The sequence below is a fragment of the Poecilia reticulata genome, chromosome 21 (genome assembly GCF_904066995.2).
Source record: "Poecilia reticulata chromosome 21, P_reticulata-male-v2, whole genome shotgun sequence".
Taxonomy (NCBI): Eukaryota; Metazoa; Chordata; class Actinopteri; order Cyprinodontiformes; family Poeciliidae; genus Poecilia; species Poecilia reticulata.
Window position 1 is genome coordinate 3329587 of NC_088850.1, and position 21271 is coordinate 3350857.

The following is a 21271-nucleotide window of genomic DNA, read 5'->3' on the forward strand; positions in this document are numbered from 1 at the left end:
TTCTTACATGCAGTTAGCATACACAAAACAAAAAAACAAGGCAAAACGAATTCAGACATAAATAATGTTTAAATTCCTCTTTTTCTGTAGAAAAAAAAAAATCTCTGATCCTCTCAAATTATAAATTCTGTCTCTTTTAATAAATCTTTCTTTGCCAAACGTTTGCTATGCGTTTTAAACATAATTAGCATAATATAATAGTCCACCAAATCGTTAAATGTCACATTTTAAGCTGGAGAACATGGAGTTGTTGGGTCTCTGCAGCTTTTTTAATGAATTTCTGCGGCGCCTATAAAGCGTTTCAGCAGTCGCCATGTTTAACTGTCCTGCCGTCTCTCTGTTTACGTAACGGCGTGCTTCAGGGCGTTTCAGCCTTAATGAAAAGTAACTTCAGCACAATAAACTACGGAGTCTAGCTGTTGGAAAGGGGGACATAATGAGATAAAGGAAGTGGAAAGCACAAAGGAACAGGAAGCTGATGATGGTGTTGATGCGCTCTGCATGTTGCGCTGATTGTGATGAGATCAGCTGAGCCAAACGGCCTCCGCTCGCCGTCAGCTGCTGAAAATAGCAGCCGCGTCGCTCTGCGGGAACATTCACACAAGGTAATTAAGATAACAAGCGCTCCGCGCCGCCGCTTTGGAAACGTCTGGAAAGAGGGGTCTGCTGCAGGTTCGGTAAGAAGAAGAAGGAGAAGAAGAAGAAGAAACCTGAGTGTTTACATGGAGAGGAAGAAAAGTTCCCATCGTTTATCAGCAAGAGAAATTTGACTGAAGGAGCAGAGAAGTTACGCAACAGGAAGTGGAGCATCCATCCATCATCCAACCATCATCCATCCATCCAACCATCATCCAACCATCATCCATCCATCATCCAACCCTCCATCCATCCATCATCCATCCATCCATCATCCATCCATCCAACCATCATCCATCCATCATCCATCCATCCATCCAACCATCATCCATCCATCCAACCATCATCCAACCATCCATCCAACCATCATCCATCCATCCAACCATCATCCATCCATCATCCATCCATCCATCATCCATCCATCCATCAATCATCCAACCATCATCCATCCATCCATCATCCATCCAACCATCATCCATCCATCAACCATCATCCATCCATCCAACCATCATCCATCCAACCATCATCAATCATCCAACCATCATCCATCCATCATCCAACCATCCATCCAACCATCATCCATCCATCCATCATCCATCCATCCAACCATCATCCATCCATCATCCAACCATCCATCCAACCATCATCCATCCATCCATCCATCCAACCATCATCCATCCATCCAACCATCATCCATCCATCATCCATCCATCCATCATCCATCCATCCATCAATCATCCAACCATCATCCATCCATCCATCCATCCATCCAACCATCATCCATCCATCCAACCATCATCCATCCATCCATCATCCATCCATCCATCAATCATCCAACCATCATCCATCCATCCATCATCCATCCAACCATCATCCATCCATCAACCATCATCCATCCATCCAACCATCATCCATCCAACCATCATCAATCATCCAACCATCATCCATCCATCCAACCAACCATCATCCATCCATCCATCAAAAGATCCATCAATCATCCAACCATCATCCATCATCCATCCAAAAATCATCCATCCATCCATCCATCCAACCATCATCCATCCATCCGTCCAACCATCATCCATCCATCCATCCATCCAACCATCATCCAACCATCATCCATCATCCATCCAAAAATCATCCAACCATCATCCATCAACCATCCAACCTTCATCCATCCATCCATCTTTTTATTTTCCATCATCCGTCATGTTATTTTTCTCCATCCTTCCATCTGATGGATGTGTTTTTCCATTGTGGCCTGTAGGTGGCGCAGCAGCTGTTTGTGAAGGGCGGTCACATTAAAGATGCAGTTGACATGTTCACCACAGCGGGGCGCTGGGAGGAAGCTCACAAGGTCAGTGACAAACCACTGAAGAAGCAAAGTTAGTTTTATTTGTTCATGTCATCAGAATGCCAGTTTTTTAAAGATTTTCTCCAGAATGTGACGGATTTCTTTGCTGCTGCTGTTAAATGTGTGCAGCTGGCTGTGCAGTGCATGACGAAGGAGGAGGTTGGCGATCTGTACATCAGCAGAGCTCAGGAGCTGGAGGAGGACGGGAAGCTAAAGGAGGCTGAAAGGTAATCGAACTCAAGCTGCCACCTTTCCAAACTGCATGAAAAAGAAGCAAAGATACTAAAACTTCTTCTTTACTTCTTTTTTTTTTTTTTTATCCGGCAGGCTTTTTTCCACCTTGGATCGGCCTGACCTCACCGTCGCCATGTACAAGAAGAACCGGATGTTTGATGATGTCATTCGTGTGGTGGGCAAACATCACCCCGACCTGCTGACGGAGACCCACCTCCACCTGGCCAAGGTGCAGCAGCAGAGGGGAAACTCCTCTGTGGAGGAATCAGTCCACCTCATTCTCTGCAGAAAAATCTCACCAAGTATTTTTGTCTAGTTTGTAGTGCAAATATTTGAGTACATCTGAAGTAAGAAAACTAACGTTCAACTAGCTTTTCAGCAAGATTTAGGAGCTTGTTTTAAGTCACTAATTCCTTAAAATTGATGAAAAAGTTCTAGTTATAAGTGAAATAATATTCCAGTGGAACTAGTACTTATAATTTTTTCACTCAGTAACAAATATGAATACTTTATGTAACAACTAAAAGATGTCATGAATGAAAAGGAGCAGAAAAAAGTCTAAACTTATAATATCTGGCACCTGTTAACGTATTTCAAATACATAAAAAATTCACCAAACTTCAGCTGATTCAACACCGTTTCGCTTCGCCGTAATAATTTTAAAATTCATTTTAAGTCAAAGATTTAGATTGTTATATCTGTAAAGATTGTTCCTTTAATAAAAAGGCATGTCTCTGAAAATGTTAGTTTCTTTTAAGTCGTATTTGATCTCTAATTTTACAAATATAAATACATATTAAGGAATTATTGACTTAATTATTGGCTCCTATTTCTTGCTGAAAAGTTACTTATAATTTTTTTTCTGCCTCATTTAAAGTCTGTGAAGATATTTCCATTTGAACTTTGTGTTTTTGGAGTTTTAGTGAAACACAAGCAGAAACTAAGACCAGTTATTTTCAGGTTGTTTAATCCAGGGGTGTCAAAGTGTGGTGTGAGGGCCATCTGTGGCCCTTGGACTGAGTTTGTGTGGCCCCCAACTGCAGTTCAAAACTGATGCAGATGGAGATTTTTTATTTGTAATGAGGGTAAAAATATTGCCAAAATAATTTTCTGAGGAAGGAAAATGTTAAATACAACACAAACTATTTGTCTTTTTACAACCAGACCTTTACAGTAAATAGAAATACATTTATCTGGAGAGTTTTACTGACTTTACTGTCTCTATTTATTTACTAAATTAGAAGCAGTAAATATTGGTAAATATTTTGAAAGAAAGTGACTCAAATCTTGTTCTTATAACTAAATATACATTTCAGACAAACCAAAAGAAACCGAAAAGCAGATGACTTTCTTCTAACACAGCAAATGTCAGATTTCAGTTTTTTTAGTTTTGTTTTTATATTTTCTGGTTGGACACGCTGCTCATTTAATTATTTTTAATTTTTTTGTCGCTGACTGCGTTGCCTGTCATGATGACTGTAGTCGCTATAAAGAGCGTTAGTGAATTTCACAGCAAATGAGCTGCAACTCTGGAATATTCCCTCATGAATTATCTAACACAGACTACTGAACCTTTAAATTAAGATCAACTCTCAAAGGCCTCAAAGCCCAAATCTACAGTACATTTAACACAGAATGAAAACATGAAGAAAAATGCTTGTTAATCTGTTTTTATTTCAGCAACAAATTAGTTTTAGACTGATTTCTGCACATGTAATAAAGCATCTAATTTAAATGTGTTGCCCAAGTGGCAACACAGAAAATAATAATCTTTTCATAGTCATGTTAGCTTCACAGCTACATACATGAATGATCACAATGGCAGTTTTTTGCATATTATAAATGTATCTAAATATGTTTAATACTTTTTTTTATCTTGCTTTAAAGTGAAATTGTAAGAGCTTCGAATAATCTGTGTCCCAGATTTGAGCAGGAAGGCAGAAGGCTAATAATTCATGCTAAGCTTTAAGTTGTGGAGCTTTTCTGTGTTTGATGTTTAACTCATGCTGGTACATTTGGTAAATATATTTCTTTTTTATTTACTTTGCAGGAGCTGGAGGCCGAGTCCCGGTTCTCAGAAGCAGAGCATCACTTAATGGAGGCGGAGGAGTGGAAGGCAGCAGTCCATATGTACAGAGTCCATGACATGTGGGAGGACGCATACAGGGTAAACACGTCACGTTACATGTTACTTTTTCAGTATTAATAGTCATTTATTTCTAACCTGACCCGAACATATTAGGTCTGCAGATGAATTTATGTTTACTTTCCAGAATTCAGAAGTAACTTTTAGGAAACTTTGGTTTCATTCTCATCGCTTTAATCAAACTGGGTCAATGTTCCATTTATTATGGCAACTCTGTAAAGTAAATAAAAGCATAAAACAACAAGGCTAACACTTAACACTCAGCATTTTCTGTTTAAAAGGATTTTAAGTTTCCATTTTTCATCTTAACTCACTTACCAAATGTGTCCAAATTAGGACAACTCTTCAGCCACACAAAGTTATTCCAATGGCCACAAATGTCCCCTGAACCGCAATTTGGATATAAATAAGAGAAAATATTAAAATAGATACGTGGAAAGGTGAATGTGTCCAAAAAAAGGACTAAATTGTTAAAGTATTGAAATACGATGTTTATGTCGTCTCAAACAACTTGCATGTTTTTCTCTCGTATCATCAGCTGAAAATTCCCCAGTACATGTACGAGCTTTGCACTGATTTCTGCATAAATATCCCTGTGATCTGCGTCAGGTGGCAAAGAGCCACGGAGGTGCTGCTGCCCAGAAACAGGTGGCCTTCCTGTGGGCCAAGAGTCTGGGCGGAGAGGCCGCCGTCAAGCTGCTCAACAAGTTTGGCCTGCTGGACTACGCCATCGAGGCTGCTGCTAATAAGTTGTGAGCATCATCATCGTCATTATCTGCTTAGCAACAGAGATTAGTGCAGGATTTATCAGTTTACTGCTTAGATTCAAGTGTTATTTACTGATTTTCCCTCTAACTTTTAGTGAATTTGACTTTGCCTTTGACTTGGCTCGCCTGTCTTACAAAGAAAAGATTCCTGAGATCCACCTGAAGCATGCCATATACCTGGAGGACGAGGTAAATTAGCCACCTGTCTCATTTATCTAAGCCGCCGTCACAGTGGGAAAGATTTTGTTTACAAGCTTGATGCGATTATGAAGCGACGTTCAACGGTTTGTAACGAGGCCCGGCTCATTAAAACCGGGATTTTTCTTTATTAGGCGAAGGAGGAAGTCAGTTCCCATCTGAATGAAGTTCCAACAGTCTGACATGCTTCCCTTATTATCATTGTTGTAAATTTGATCAGTCACTAATGCAGCAGACATTATTACCTGCGACTGTCGGCTCATACGTTCTGCTAATCCTTAATTCTGACATGTTTCATTTTGAAAACCAGGGAAGGTTTCCTGAGGCGGAAGTTGAGTTCATCAAAGCAGGAAAACCAAAAGAAGCCGTGTTCATGTGAGTGCTGGAGGAAGACGTTGTTTCGTTTTTCTTTAAAACTCTTTTTAGCTAAATTTAAGTTGCTAACTTTCTAAAATGCAATGCCAAATTATTTCTGGTCATTTTCTAAGAACTTCACAAATCGTGTTATTTTCACTTTCCGTCCATTTTAGATTAAATTTCAAACTTGTATTTGTTGTTAAAGCCGTTAACCGCCCGGCTTCCGGTTATTTATGCGACTTCATTAATATGGAAGTCCTGAACATCATTTTACATTGATGTAACTTATATTTCCCTCAAAATTTTGACTTTTATTTTCTCAGAATTTGTTTTTCTCAGAATTATGACTCTTGATTTTAAAAGATTAAAGTCAAAATAATTCTGGTAAATTCTAAGAAAAAGTCAGAATTACTTTTTTTTAGTGACCCTAATCCTTTTCCATAGAAATCTGCCTTCATTTGCTAAAATATTATTTAAACATACGATGATTATTTTCAAGGTTCACATAAAGCCTTAAGGCGGGCCGGATTTGGCCCACGGGCCTTGAGTTTGGCACCTGTGAATTAAATGAAAGTCAGGATTTCTAATTAAAAATATTCTGCCAGGTGTGCAAATTACACATTTATTTAAATTACTCTCCAGATTAGTGCATAAATATGGGGGACTAGTTAAGTTGTCTCTTATTTTTATATTTTAAAGTTTGTCTAATTTGAAGTTTTGTCCAAACCTGTCCCAGGTATGTCCACAACAAGGACTGGGCCGACGCTCAGCGGGTGGCCGAGAGCTACGACCCGGACAGCGTCTCTGAGGTTCTGGTCAGCCAGGCCCGGTTCTGCTTCGAGGAGAAGGATTTCCTGAAGGCCGAGGCGTTCCTGCTGCGAGCGCAGAGGCCTGAGCTGACCGTTAAGTTTTATAAGGTGATGGTTTTAAATTTTTTATTGTTTTATGTGCCTCGTTGAGGTCGGTGGTTTTTATCTCTCCCATGTGTGTTTGACAGGATGCAGACATGTGGAGCGATGCGTTTCGGATCTGTAAGGAGTATCTGCCCAGCAAGCTCTCCGTTCTGCAGGAGGACTACGAGAGGGAAACCTCCAAGAAGGGGGGCCGGTAAAGTTAATCTAGCCCTGATGCTCTAAAACGTTTATATTTCTACTTGAGTCTTTACTGCAACTGAAAAAGCCCCAGCGCCAAAACGAAAAGTCACCCGGCTGTTTGTGTAGGGATGCACTGATCCACTTTTTTCACTTTCAGTGCCAATATCTGACGTTTCCGTATCGATCAACACAGGAAAAGCTGTGCAGAATTGATTTAGTGTAGGCAGATCTGCAGACTAAAATCAGATTATTTAAAAATTATTTTGTGCGAAAGATGTAGTGAGCATGTTTTATTTAGCCCACACGCCTAACCTGTGTGAGGAATCATAACCCAATGATTTTGCAGCCTTTCCTCTGAAGCTCACCAAATGAATCCTTCCACAAACAGTTAGTCAGATGCTTTATTTAAAAATCTCTCGTGTTTTTCCCCCTGAAACTAAAACTTCCAACAGCTCGTTAGCAAGCAAACCAGCAGCATGCAGCTCTCATCTTCCCCCCGATGCTTTAATGGCTCGTGGGAGAAAAGATCAAAAGTTGCCAGTGGAGACGGAAGAAAGTGAGGAAAAAAAAAACGCAAAATTATTCCTGAATAGTTTGCGACCCCATTTTTCATTAGGGAGCGCTGCGGAGCTGCTGTGGCGCTGAGGGTTAGTAATCAGACATACTGTTAATTTTTTTTAATTTGCCGTAGTCATTTTTGGAAATAAGAGGAAGGATTTCCTGAAGCGTGTAATCCTGAATGTCTGTGCTTAGGGGTGTGGATGGTTTGCTGGAGCAGGCCAAGGAGTGGGAGGAGTCCGGAGAATATTCCCATGCCGTCGACTGTTACCTGAAGGTGAAGGACGAGTCCAACCTCACCCTGATGGAAAAGTGCTGGATGAAGGTAGAAGTCCTGCAAAACTCATTCAGTAATCATTAAAAATACATTCAATGCTCTGACTGGAGAAGAAGATCCAACCAATCTGAATGTTTAACTCCATACCAAGTTTTTATCTCTTCACTCTATCCATGCACTTTGTAGCAGCGCCCCCCAGAGGCTGGATGAATGAATGGATGGTTAAATGTTCCATCCATTTTCTTTCACCCTTGTCCCTCAGTGGGGTCAGGAGGTGCTGGTGCATCTCCAGCTAACGTTCCAGGCGAGAGGCGGGGTCACCCTGGACAGGTCACCAGTCTGTCGCAGGGCAACACAGAGACACACAAACATGCACACACACACTCACACCTAGGCGCAATTTGGAGAGGCCAATTAACCTGACAGTCATGTTTTTGGACTGTGGGAGGAAACCGGAGTACCTGGAGAAAACCCACCATGCACAGGGAGAACATGCAAACTACATGCAGAAAGACCGGGGAATCGAACCCAGAACCTTCTTGCTGCAAGGCAGCAGCTCTACCAACTGAGCCACTGTGCAGCCCTGGTTAAATGTTCACTGTTATTATTTGTTCTTGTTCTTTCTTTTCTTTGTGTTGCGCTCCGATTGAAGAGCTCTGCTTTTAACTAATAGTTCAGATTTAATTTCACCATTCAGTCTGTTACAATCTTTTGGAAAGTCACATTTCGGCTTCGTAATATTTGCCAGGTATTTGACTTTTACCTTACAAAACTTCTCCAAATCGATCAGGACATTTTTCATCCCATCATATCTGCAAAAAGTTGAAACATTATTTTGAATGTTATCTTTCTTTTCCATCACAAAATCAATCCCTTTTTGAGAGGCGCTGTGCTTGTATAAACCAGAAGCGCTTGTGACTGAAAATTGGCACAAACTGATTGAAGAGATCTTCGTTTTTTTTATGCCACAGAAGCAGATTGCCAAGTCTTCTGTCTCTCTCATTTTTTTGTTCTTTTCCCTGGGTGGAAACAGAAAATCCATCCAAATCTGAGATGAAATCTTTGCTCTGGGTAAACTGCTGAATAATAAACGGCAGAGCGAGTTTTATTTGTGGAGAATGTTTCTGTTTCTCTCGACGCTCTGCAGCCTAAAGCGCCAGGTTATGTCTGGATTATGACATTTAAAGTTTATATTATCCATCTCTAGTGAGCATCTATAGTTACTGCATGGTGAGCATTATGCAGAGAAGACAGAGATTAATTGTTAACTAGGGTGCACAAACTCAAAAAAATGCAATTTGCAGGAAGAACAACGTATTCAGTCATTAAGCCAAAACTGTTGAAAAAATATATACATTTTGTATTTATTAAAAAAGAAAAAAACGTATGTTTTGGTCAAAACTCCTTAAGTTTTTTGCAGCTTTATTGCATTTTAGGTAATAAAATGTTTACTTTTATTTGTTTTTATTTCCCAACAGGTGTTTACTTTTCTGATTTTTTTTAAACATTTATACGACATTTATTAAAAAATGCGCTATAAGAATGTATTATATATTTGGACGCATTTGGACATGCATTCCTGCCTTCTGATGATCAATTTATAAATCTGTTCCATTATTATTATTATTATTATTATTATTTTATTTTATGAACTGAATTATTAGTTTATTTGTCTCTTTTAATGTATTTTTTTATATTGTATAAAAATAACACATTGTTAAATTTGTGGAATGGGGGATTTTTAAAAATCGGATTAATGAATTAATCAGCAGATTAATCAATTAGTAAAATAATTGTTAGATATCAACTCAAAGCTTCATATTGGTGCATCCCTAGATAAAAGAAAATCAGGTTAAATGTAGCATCTTTAATTTATAATCTACCTTTTTAGTGTATTGTGTTACATTAATCAGATTTGCAGTTGAAATAAACATTAGTCCAATTCAAATGCATGACTTTACTGCATTTGTTTTAAGTTTCAGTGTAAAGCAGCTGAATGTGTCGGTAATCAGTGGATCTCTGTCTCCTGGTTGTGTGAAGATAAACATCTGGTTCTGTGCGTTATTGACCTGAGGCCTGCAGAGACGAGATCATTTGAAATGTGGATGTTTGCTGTGAAGGGAAAGGTCGTGGCGATCAATAGGTTTGTTTCCGCTGGGATTTTTATTAACCCAGAAACCGTAGCGTCAACCCGAGGGACGAGTCCGGAGTTACAACCGTTTGCTGATTGAACTCTGGGCCTCCTGCTGAGGCTTCAGCAAAGGTCAAAGGGTCGGGAAAATCAATGCTGGGATTAAAGCTGGACATCAGCGTTTATACCAACTATTATCAAAGCTGAACCTTCAGAGTCACATAAAGGCGGTTGCAAAATCAGCCTTCTATCAGCTGGAGAATATTCCCAGGATTGAAGGACCAACGTCGCAGCATGTAGAGAAACTCATCCATCTTTAGTCGCATCGATTCCTGCAACAGCAGTGAAGGCGTTTCATTAGTTCCAAATAAGCAAATATGTTCATGTTTTGCTTTTAAATTGTTGTTTTTCGTGTTTTTCTTTTTGTCACCGGGTCTAAAACTCCAGCTCAGGTGAATGTTACATTTAGTGTTTTTTGTGTTTCCAGGCAGCAGAACTTTCCATCAAGTTCCTGAGTGGGAACCGAGCCACAGAGGTGGTTCAGGCCGTCGGGCCGCGACTCGCACAGCTGAGGAAGTTCAACGCTGTGAGTGAGCGTCTTAACGCTGAAGCAAGCAAAAAAATTAATGCAGGAAAGATGAAACAAATTAATTTTTATCACACTTTATGGTTATGAGTGTCAGTTTTTTCTTTAACCCTTTCATGACGAGGTCTAAATGGCCGTCCCAGTCTCTCTTCTCAGTGCGTCAGCGTTCGCTATGAAGCCACGCAGCGATCGCTAGCAAAACTACTACTACCCCGGCACACACCACGAACTCTAACTAACACACTTAGAGTCTAACAAACCCATCGAAACACTCTGAGTAAAATCCACAGCATCGCTGCGCCCTCGTCTCTTGCCGTATCCAAATCCCCCCCCTCGTCTCTCTCCGCATGTCTCTGTTCTACCTAGCAACAGACCGCCAACACGTTTTCATTGGTTGTTACAAAATGTGGTACATTTAGACCCCACAAAATAAGGCGGAAATGATCGATCATATTTCTGGCTTTATTTTGAAGTAAATAACCACAAAACCAATATAAAAACACCACTTTTATAAAGTTTGAAGTCCGTGCTGTCCAACAGAGTTGAAATGAAAACTTGGTATGCCGTCTGTGTTATTACGAAGCCTTATTAATGCGTCACATGCTTTTACTCCCCGTGGCGGGCAGCGACTGCACGGGGTTAAACTCATTGCTCCAAAAATAATTATGGGAAAAAAAACAATGTTATCATTCATTTTTGATCCGGTGAAGGCTGAAACACCCACATCAAAAATATCCCACTCTGCATTTTTGCAGGCATAACAGATTTAATAAATCTATAATACTTTATATCTCTGGAAAGGTCTGAAACCGTTAAAGAAAGAAAATGGAAAGGAATTGATATTGATTTTTTTACTTCAGTTTTACAAGGTGTATCATTTTAAGATAAGAAGTTAAATAGTCAATTTAAACGTCCCTCAAAGGTTAAAAACGGTTATCTGCCTTTTAAGCTGTGATCTCACTCACATCTCTTTGTGTTTTGTTTTTTAAGGCTGCTGAACTTTACCTCAACATAGACCTCATCAAAGAGGCGATCGACACCTTCATTGATGGCGAAGAGTGGAATAAAGCCAAGAGAGTCGCCAAGGAGCTGGAGCCGAGGTTGAAAACACACCTGCCTCTGTTCTGAACCCAGAAACGGGAAAGTTTTGTCGCTTTACCTCCTCAACTCTTTTTCACAGATATGAAAACTACGTGGACCAGAAGTACAAGGAGCATCTTAAAAACCAAGGCAGAGTGGAGTCTGTAAGCGTCTCTCTGCTTTTCCTGCTGAGTTAACCTTGAAATTAACCCAAAAACACCAAATGATAGAAAAACAATGTGTAGATAGTCGCCGTATTTCCCAGTAAATGAATGTAAATACTGAAAAGAAATGCAAGAACGAACTCTTATGACAGATAATTCCTAAAAATTTCAAACCATTTCCCTACAACTCCTCACATCAAACACTTTTAAAGGTGAACTTTCATGCTGGGCGATGCAGAACATGTTCTTGACATTTTTTACACAAAACCATAAACTCAACATTTACACTCGCTTGTGAAAATGGCTGCAAACAGATGAGCAATTATACTACCGTACAGCTTTGAAAAGCAAAATGGAGCCTCCTGCACAACCAACAAGATGCAGTAAGTGGTTTCTGGATAGTAAGTCAACAACAAAACACTTGTCTTTTCCAGCAGCCATTGTGCAGCGGTAAAACCAGTTGATCAAATGTGTTGGAACTCTGCTTGGGTTGCCGGCGCCCATGGAATGTCACTTAACAACTGGGAGGTTTTTGAAATGGCTCGTTTTCCAGACACCAACAAAACATGAGCTCATTGCCATTTTAAGCACTCGGCCTGTTTTTAGAATCAGTAGAGCCCCAAGTGCAGAAAACATGCGAGAAGTGAATTTTACATCAGGTCCACTCAGTTTGGAGTTTGATCCTGTGTGTCTCCCGGCCGTGACGAGCTGTTGTTGTGACTCTGTGCTCAGCTGGTCAGTGTGGACGTCATGGCGGCTCTGGATCTGTACGCAGAGAAAGGCCAGTGGGAGAAATGTCTGGAAACGGCTTCCAAGCAGGTACAAAGACAGACTTTCTGTTTCATCTGTAAATATGCCTAAGGCTTGAACTCTGTTTCGTAGTTAAAGTTATTAAAAATGCGTCAGGCCTGATTTTCCTGAGGTGTTTGTTACTTTAATAGACACAAAGACAGTTGACCTGAGCAGCTTCTTGTGTTCGAGGATTAAAGTAAACTGTTGAGATCCGCATGGCAGAAAAATGTTTCAATGTTTCTTGACATGTTTATTTGTCGTCAAAAGTAAAAAAAATAAAATAAAATCACTTTTAAAAGAGAAAATTTCCACAAGGTGAAAATATTCGACTTTTGAAGCTCAGAAATTTTCATAATTTTTCTAGATAATTTCTGACATGAATGTCATAATTTCTACGGTCCTAATGTCTCCTCAAAAACGTATTAAATTAATCTCAACCTTTCAGAGTTTTTTTGTTGTTTTATTTTGCATGAATTTACTCCTTTTTGTTTTGTTTTGTTTCTGTAATGGCCCCAATACGCCATCATAGATGTCGTACAGTAAAACTCTTTGGTTATGGATAAGTTTCAGTTTTTCTGTGCTCTTTGTTTGTTTTTGCCAGAACTTTAAGATCCTCCATAAGTACGTGGCTCTGTACGCGACTCATCTCATCAAGGAGGAAGAAGCTGTGAAGGCGCTGCAGCTCTACATGCAGCACGGAGCGCCACCAAACCCACAAGTAAAACATACTCAAGAACCTTCCATGTGTTTTACCGGAGTTACCTTGTTCTGCTTGTAATGTCGTTTTGTTTAATTCAGGATATTTAGTCTTCTTTTCTTTCCTATAAGAACTTCAACATCTACAAGCGTCTGTTTCTGGACCTGATCAACCTCTCCAACACTGCCGGACCCGAGTCCTACCGCATGTGGGCCGACCTGCGAAACTTCCTGCTGGAGCTGGTGAGTCCCAACGCACGGAAGGGGAAGCTTTTACGTTTCTGACACGACAGCAGTGAAACATGCGACGTCTTTGTGGTTTGGGTTTCAGTGTGAGAACTTGACCAAGTCGGCTGAGGCCAACTCTCCGGCTCATGAGGATTTTGAGCAGATGCTGCTGATCGCTCACTACTTGGCGGCGCGATCCGCCGCTAAAGGAGTCGAGCAGCTGGTAAACTTTAGATCTGACATGAATGCTGAATGTTTCAGTTGGTAGGTGTGGGGTGGCATTTGTAAAGTTACGCAGTCAAAAATTTATCGCAATATTTCAGGTGATTCAGCCTGTCATAAAAACACGGGGGTTAATTTTCCAAGTCGTATTTTCATCAAATTATTCATATTTCATTTTTAAATGTCAGTTTCAAATCAAACCAAATATTTCATTTATTATTTAGCTCCGAGCTAAATGTCCAGTTTGAAGCTAAATATTTTGTTAGCTTTCGTAATGTGCAAATTCACTTGCCAGTAAGCGGAAGTGGATTACCAAAATAAAAGCTGGTTCATGTGAACTTCTTCGTAAAATCATGACATGGGTCGTGTCATGTCATCCCTTTTATCATCATTTCTTTTCCTAAAATAAAGCTAGCTCAGAGCTACGTGTTTAGCTAGCTCAGAGCTAAATAGCTAGCTTGCTCACTAAGATTGCAAACTAAATATTTAGCTACAAATTAAATATTTTGCTTGCTAACTAAATATTTAGGTTGAAGCTAAATATTGAGTTTGTTAGCTATATATTTTAGTGTAAAGATAAATATTTAACCTGCTAGCTAAATATTTAGCTAGCTCAGAGCTAAATAGCTAGCTTGCTCACTAAGATTGCAAACTAAATATTTAGCGACAAATAAAATATTTAGCATGCAAATTAAATATTTGTTTTGAAGCTGAATATTTAATAAGAAACTAAATATTTAGCTTGCTAACTAGATATTTAGTTTGGAGCTAAATATTTAATTTGCTAAACATTTAGCTTTTTCAGAACAATACAGTTAGCTCGCTAAGCTACTAAATATTCCAGGCTAAATAACCCAAATTGTTGCTGTTTGTTTTTGACTGTAACTTTACAAACGTCACCCGTAACACGGTGACTGATGTCTGTCTTCTGCAGGAATTTAATAAGTTCATATTGCAGCAACGCAGCTTTTACTCATAAAAGCATCTGTTGTTCAAATGCTGCTTTCACTGACGCTCTTTCTTCGGTTTATTTGCATTTTCAGATGAGCGTAGCAGCGAAGGTTTCTGTGTCTTTGCTGCGTTACACTGAGCTGATTCGTGCAGATAAAGCTTTCTATGAAGCTGGACTCGCCTGCAAGGTTTGTCCATCTGGAAATGTCACAAACCTATTTGAATGTTACTTAAATATTTAGCTTTTTTTTTTTTTACTCCTGTCTGGTTTATGTTTTCATTCTTATTTATTTAACCCAGTTTATGCTGAAAAGAACAATATTATGAATTATATTAAAACTTCCTTTGGGTTCCACGTTTACCGGTGATCAAATTGCAAAAGGTTTTTTGTAAATAACTTTGTTTTATCTTCATCTTTAAATGCTGAATATGTTTATTTGTCAGGCTGTTGGCTGGGAGAACATGGCATTTATCTTTTTCAACCACTTTGTGGACTTGTGTGATGTAAGTATATTTATATAGTCAAACGTTAGAACTACTATGGATAAAAATGATAAAAAGTTGGGAAATTAGGGTAAAAATGTAAAAGTTAATATATTTTTCTTTCTTTGTTATGTTTATTTTATTCATTTATCTATGTTTGTTGTTTTTCTCGTGTTCAAAATAAATGTTTAAATGGAAAGAAAAACGTAGTAAAAAAATAAAATTTTAGCTTTTTGTCGTACATTTGCAAGAGAAAAGTCAAAACGTCAAGGAATCAAATGAAAATTTTACTGGTAAAAACTTAAATGTTCGCAAAAATTGTGTTTGTATCAGGAGAAAGTCAATGACTTCCTGTAAAGCTGTAAATGTGTCACAAATGAATGAAAAACAAGAACAAGTTTCTCCTTTTTTAAATGAGGAGTTAAAAAGCGATGCCCTTCTCATAAATGAAAACTTTTTTTTTTTTTTGCACTTTTTTTCTTGAAATTGCTGTTGGGATTATAACTTTGTTAGAAGTCCAGTTGTCTTTCCCTGTCAAGTTTGTGGAATCCGTTTGATTTTTTTCTTAAAAATATATTATCTCCAAACATCGTAAGTGATTTATTTTTACATTAATCCTGTTTTCTGAGATTATTTTACCAGCTTTCTTCCAGCTCCGTTTATCTTCACCACCTTTTAGTTTCAGTTTTCTGAAACGAGTCCCTGAGAAGTAAATGTATTTATTCCGTCTTCCTCGCTTCCTGCAGGCGCTGGACGACGGCCGCGCTCCGGATCACTCCGACTTCCTGGACACAGACATTCCCTTCGAGGTCCCGCTTCCCACCAAACTCTGCGCGACCGTAAGAAAGTCATCTCTCCTCCCACTCGGCTCAGATCCACGCTGAAATTACGGCCTGATAGATGGAGACAATATCGATGTCGTGCCGCAAATCAGATCTGATGGAGTTAGTGTCACATTCCTCCCTGGTCTTGTTAATAAATGAGAATAGATGCGGCTCGCGTGGATTTATGAAATCATTAGTGTCGCTGTCAGCCGAACGTCGGCTGTCGGATTGATCCATTTCATCACTTTTTGGTTTTTAGCCACAGACTCAGGAGGCACGAGAGACGAGAGATGATGATGGACGAGCTGATTTTAGCGAAAACTGAAACCTCTGGACGCAGAATTTATCACATTTTTGCTCATCTTTTGTTGAAACTGGAATTTTTTTTTTTAAGTTGAATATTTGAGGGTATAAGGATGTTTAAAGATGTTTTATTCACTAAATTTTTATTTGTTTATATTTGTACTGCGCGACAATATTTTATGTTTTAATTTTTTACTGTTTTTGGTCAGTTTTAAAAAAGGACAAAATTTCTGCAAAACAAATGATATTTTGAGATTAATTTTGGAAATTTTCAAGGAAAACAAGGAAACTTAAAAGTCATAATTTTTTCTAGAAAATTCCTCAGATTAATCTCAAAATTTCGTTTTTTTTCTCGCAAATTTTTAATTTCTCACACACAGAAATTGTCCAGGCTTTTTCTAGAATTTTTTTTAGATGAATTTCAAAATTTCTGACTTTTCTAGCAAATTTTTGACTTTTAAAACTCCAGAAATTTCAAAATTTGCTCTGGAAAATTTTTAAAATGAATTTCAAATTTCTGGGGCGGGGTTTCTCGTAAATCTTTGACTTTTCATTCTCCAATATAGTTTCTTTAAAATTTCAGAGATTAATCTCAAAATGTTTGAGGTTTTTTTCTAGCAATCTTTTGACTTTTCAAACTCGGAAAATTCCATGTTTTTTTTTTTTCAAGAATATTTCTAAAACTAAATTCTTTTTGGCAGAAATTTTATCCTCCTTTTCTTTTTCTCTATAATACCGTCTTACGCTTGCAGCGTTTTACAGCCGTTCCTGTTTTATTTCTTGTTTCGATGGCAGGACGCCCAGCTGGAGCAGATCCGTGACTGGGTTCTGATGGTGTCCGTGGAAAACCGGCTGGAACAGGTTCTGCCTCGGGACGAAAGGGACACGTACGAAGCGTCGCTGGTGGCCGCCAACACCGGCCTTCGCTCGCTGCCGTGTGTCCTCACCGGTAACGCACCGCGGCGTGTTTAACATGACTTATAGTCTGAAAAACCAGATATTTGAAGTTGGGAAAGAAATAGGAAGAAACCGAACGTTTGTAGCCTCTGTGAGGCAAAAAAATCAAAAAATACGGAAGAGGATTAGGACCAGTGGAAAAATAAATGAATTGTGACTTTTTGAATTCTGAGGTTCCAGTCAGAGTTTGGAGATTATAGTCAGAATTCAGGAATTGGTGAGAATTCAAAAATTAAAATCAAAATTCTAAAAGTCAGATTTTTTAGATTAAATTCAGGATTCTTAGAAAAATTAAGAATTCTGAGACAAAAAAATGTCTGAATTTTGGAGGCCTCTTTCTTGAGTTTAGTTTTCACAAAAAAGTTTTCCACATTTGTGTTTTCTTTTTATTCACCCAGAAGAAAGAAACTACCCATAATGCCTCATTCAGCTGCAGTAATTTGTATAATCTCATCATTTTCACACATTCTCCAGGATGATTTAATTGTAACACATATTATTTATGTGTACAATAAGCATGAAACTGATTTTTTTTTTTTCAAATAATAAACACCAGAGACAATATAACATCGTCACAATTCATTTAACCCTTTAAATGAAAGTAACTGCGGCTGGAGAAACATCAAGATTAAATTAAAAACCTCAAAATATGCTGGTAGTTTTTCTGCACTCTTAGCTTTTAGTCTTTTTCTTCAGTTTTCAAGACAGTAATTTGTTATGAAAGTGTCTTTCCTGTGCTTTTAGTCGATTAGAAATGTTCATTAAAAGCCCTCGCTTGAATAAGTTCTGGTTTAGTTCCAATTTTATTCATATTAAGGATAACGCCTAAATAATCCACAAAATATGCTTTTATTCTGCTGCTTTTGGTGATATTTGCTCTTAGGACAGAGTTTGCCTCTGATCCTGTGTTGTCTGTGTCTGAAGGTTATCCTGTGCTGAGGAATAAAATTGAGTTTCCAGTTGCTGGAAAAGCAGCCAACAAAGAAGACTGGAATAAATTTCTAATGGCAACAAAGGTGAGATTAGACTTAATCTGACTAACATTAATTCTTAATGTTAAAAACTCGTGCTTGTACCAGCTTTGATTTTAAATTATGAATATCAGTGGGTTAATCAAGAGCTTTTCTTGCAATTTTCTATGATTTACTATCAGCTGGCTGTAATATTTTCTTTTGCCACTAGATGGCAGTTAGCTCAGTGCATCACCCCTTTAATCTGGAAGCCTAAAGTTTTTAAAATCATATAATTCGCTTTAGAAATTTTCAGATGTGTAATGGATAGTAGGAATTGGTAAAAAAAAAATTGTGTTCATATATTCTGTTTTTCATTAATGATCAAAATGTTTTCCCATACAGCACTGTAAAAAAAGAAAAGTTGTCAGAACTCAAAATTCTGAGGCGACAAACTTAAAGACTTAAATTTAACCTTAAAATTAAAGGAATTTTAAGGTTTTCTTCTGAGTTTGTCAAACTTTGATTTCTACATATTTGTAACTCAACCAAATGTCTGATTTACAAGAAAATACCATAAAATTAAAATTCATGTTGTAATTTTTTACACTTTAATGCAAACTCACAAAATAATGTTTGGACTACAGCTACCGTGGTTTAAAGTATTACATAAAATTATAAACACAATAATTATTTAAATAAATAATATGTATTTAAATAAATCACATTTAAATAATAAAATTAAATCATTTTTGGAACCGACTTAATTTATTGTTTCTTTGTGTCCCTCACATTTTCAGCTGAAAACAGTTTTTCATCCAAAGAAAACCAAATTGTTCTGTTTTTTTCCACAGTAAGAGTACATTTCAGATTGATTATATGCAATTTTGGATGCCATATTTTGATGTATCCACATACCCAAATATCTGGATTATACTGTGTTTTAGTTCCTTGCCAGGGTTTGTAAGAATCAGACACATAAAATACTAGTGACTGGTTGTTTGCGTTGATTTATCCCCACAGACGACCCACAGTCCAGAGTGTCAGGATGTCCTAAAATTCCTAAATAACTGGTGCGGTGGTCTACCCGCAACAGGATTCTCTTTCCACTGATGGGACTCCGTACATACTTCCATATTCCTTAGCTGCTAATCTTTCTCTTTGATTTTTGTTTCTCTGCCAGCTAAGTCAGATTTTTTTTTCTTAATTTATTTATTCTTTTTATTGAAATTAAATGTTGTTTAACTGTACTGTTTACAAGAACATAAACATTTTAAATGAAATTAAATAACCAAAAAATGACAAATATGGATGTCAGAAGAATTTTAACATGCTTTACGTTTCATTAACATTGTGCTAATAAATAATTAACATAAACATTTTAACGAGATTCATAGTGTGATATTTTGGGAAATATCTTCATTTGCTTTCTTTTTGTACTCATCTTATTTTGGCTAAGCTAATATATTAGCATAGCCTAGCTTAGTTTAGCTAAATCTTTGAAAACAGCTAATTGGTCAGACTTAAATTCTGTTATTTTATTTTAACAAATGTAAAAATGTTTTTGGTCCTCAAACACAAAACTTTCTACAGACTTCACTGTTTCTATAGTTTCTGATTTATTTCATGACACAAATGAAAGCTAAGCTAACAGTGCTAGCTCTAGCTACATGCATAAACAGTGTCGATTTAATTAGTTTTTACTATTTAACCATTTCTAATTGGGACAAAGCAGAATTTTAAATGCACAATGATAATCTTTATTGAAATATAAAGTTATTGCTATGAAGAAGAAAAAAAATAAAAAACAAGCTAGCACAAAAATATTTTTTCCTCAAAAAGATCTAAACAGTTAAACTTGGTATAGCTCAAATTTAGTTTCCTCTTACGCAATATCTTACAGTATTTAGCCATTAGTTTGTCAAAATAATTTATATTCAAGTGAATTCTTTACACTAGGAAATTTGTAAAAAATAAAAAAAAAACAATATGAAGTACTGCTAAATATTTTCATACGTTTCATCTCATTTGTCACAATATTGAACATCTTTGTATCTTTTCTGTCGTGTCTTTGACTTTCTCTCAGGATGGCACAGCTGATAAAGCCAAAGGTTGTCATCTAAATTTAAATAAAGTTCTGTTTATGTTGTAAAGCTGCAGTTTGGCTTTACTTATCAGTGCAGATCGGTTTTATTTGATGTACGCAGACCGAAATGTTCCTTTTTCTGTGAATGTGTGTTTTTGAAGCCGGTTATGCCTTTACTGCATGTTTCCTACGGAATGTATTTTGTCTAAAAATGTCAAAATAAAAAAAAGATTTTAAGCTTTTCTGCCTTTATCTTTTGTAACAATCTTAAATCAAAATACTGGATTCTCTTGACAGGATGAACTAAAAATATATATGTAGATATATATATAGATGATTTTTATACATAGCTGTAGTGAAGGAAGCAGCTAAAAGTCCCACTTTTTCACACTGTCATGGGTGTTGTTTTTGAGCATAAAGTTTAATAAATGTTTTACCTGTGAAGGTTGAATTACATCAAAGTATTAGTAAAAGTTATCACCAATAATTTATATATCAATAACTGGAATGGAAGCAGCTAAAAGATTCACTTTTTCACAAAAATTAGTCTCTAAGCTAATGCTACTTGGGATAGTTGGAAGATAATTCAAAATGCTGATATAAATTAGAAGGCAGTACAAGTCATTTGGCTCAGACACAGAGGAACATTTTAGCTGCTGATTCTGTTCTAATGCAGGGGAAATATTTGGAGAGCTGTTATTGATTATTACCACAACCCACATAAACCAGAAATGTTCGCTTTGAGCTGTCAGAGGACAAATAAAAAGTAAAAACTAATAAAACATCCACATACTGATGCATATTAACGTCTGCACTAGAAGCTGTGGCCATCCAATAATCTGGACTTTTAAAAGTCTGGTTTCCTTTTGTACTTACAGTAAAAATGTAAACAACATTTTCTAAAACCAAACTGCACAATCAGTTTGTTTTTATATGAAACAGTAAATTCTCTTATGAAACTAGAACAAAAGACAGAAAACACGTTTTCAGATTTGTTCATTTTATTTATTATAAGTCAAATATAACATGTTGGTGCTTTATTGAGAGATAAAGTCCATGCAGAGAAAAACGAGAGAAATCAATCTGAAAACTGCAAATTCAAAATATAAACATGTAACTTCAGGTTTTTATAATGTGGTGATGGAACAATTTGATTATTTTGTATGCACAGTGAAATAACTTTTTTATATCCTCCTT

General features: G+C 37.3%; 1 protein-coding gene across 1 annotated transcript in view; it reads left to right on the plus strand.

Annotated features, from left to right (window-relative positions):
- The window catches only part of ift172 (intraflagellar transport 172), a 41890-nt gene extending 21574 nt beyond the window's left edge, over positions 1-20316 (plus strand). The window contains exons 26-48 of the mRNA XM_008397204.3: positions 1904-1993; positions 2120-2217; positions 2318-2453; positions 4275-4391; positions 4980-5122; positions 5233-5326; positions 5646-5710; positions 6429-6609; positions 6690-6799; positions 7540-7669; positions 10240-10338; positions 11329-11438; positions 11519-11582; positions 12315-12401; positions 12976-13092; positions 13203-13313; positions 13402-13521; positions 14564-14659; positions 14916-14975; positions 15701-15793; positions 16877-17030; positions 17963-18054; positions 19012-20316. Of these exons, the coding sequence (XP_008395426.1) occupies positions 1904-1993; positions 2120-2217; positions 2318-2453; positions 4275-4391; positions 4980-5122; positions 5233-5326; positions 5646-5710; positions 6429-6609; positions 6690-6799; positions 7540-7669; positions 10240-10338; positions 11329-11438; positions 11519-11582; positions 12315-12401; positions 12976-13092; positions 13203-13313; positions 13402-13521; positions 14564-14659; positions 14916-14975; positions 15701-15793; positions 16877-17030; positions 17963-18054; positions 19012-19101 (2457 nt within the window). The 3' untranslated portion in view covers positions 19102-20316. The remainder of the gene's footprint in view (positions 1-1903; positions 1994-2119; positions 2218-2317; positions 2454-4274; positions 4392-4979; positions 5123-5232; positions 5327-5645; positions 5711-6428; positions 6610-6689; positions 6800-7539; positions 7670-10239; positions 10339-11328; positions 11439-11518; positions 11583-12314; positions 12402-12975; positions 13093-13202; positions 13314-13401; positions 13522-14563; positions 14660-14915; positions 14976-15700; positions 15794-16876; positions 17031-17962; positions 18055-19011) is intronic.
- The last annotated feature ends 955 nt before the right edge of the window (positions 20317-21271 follow it).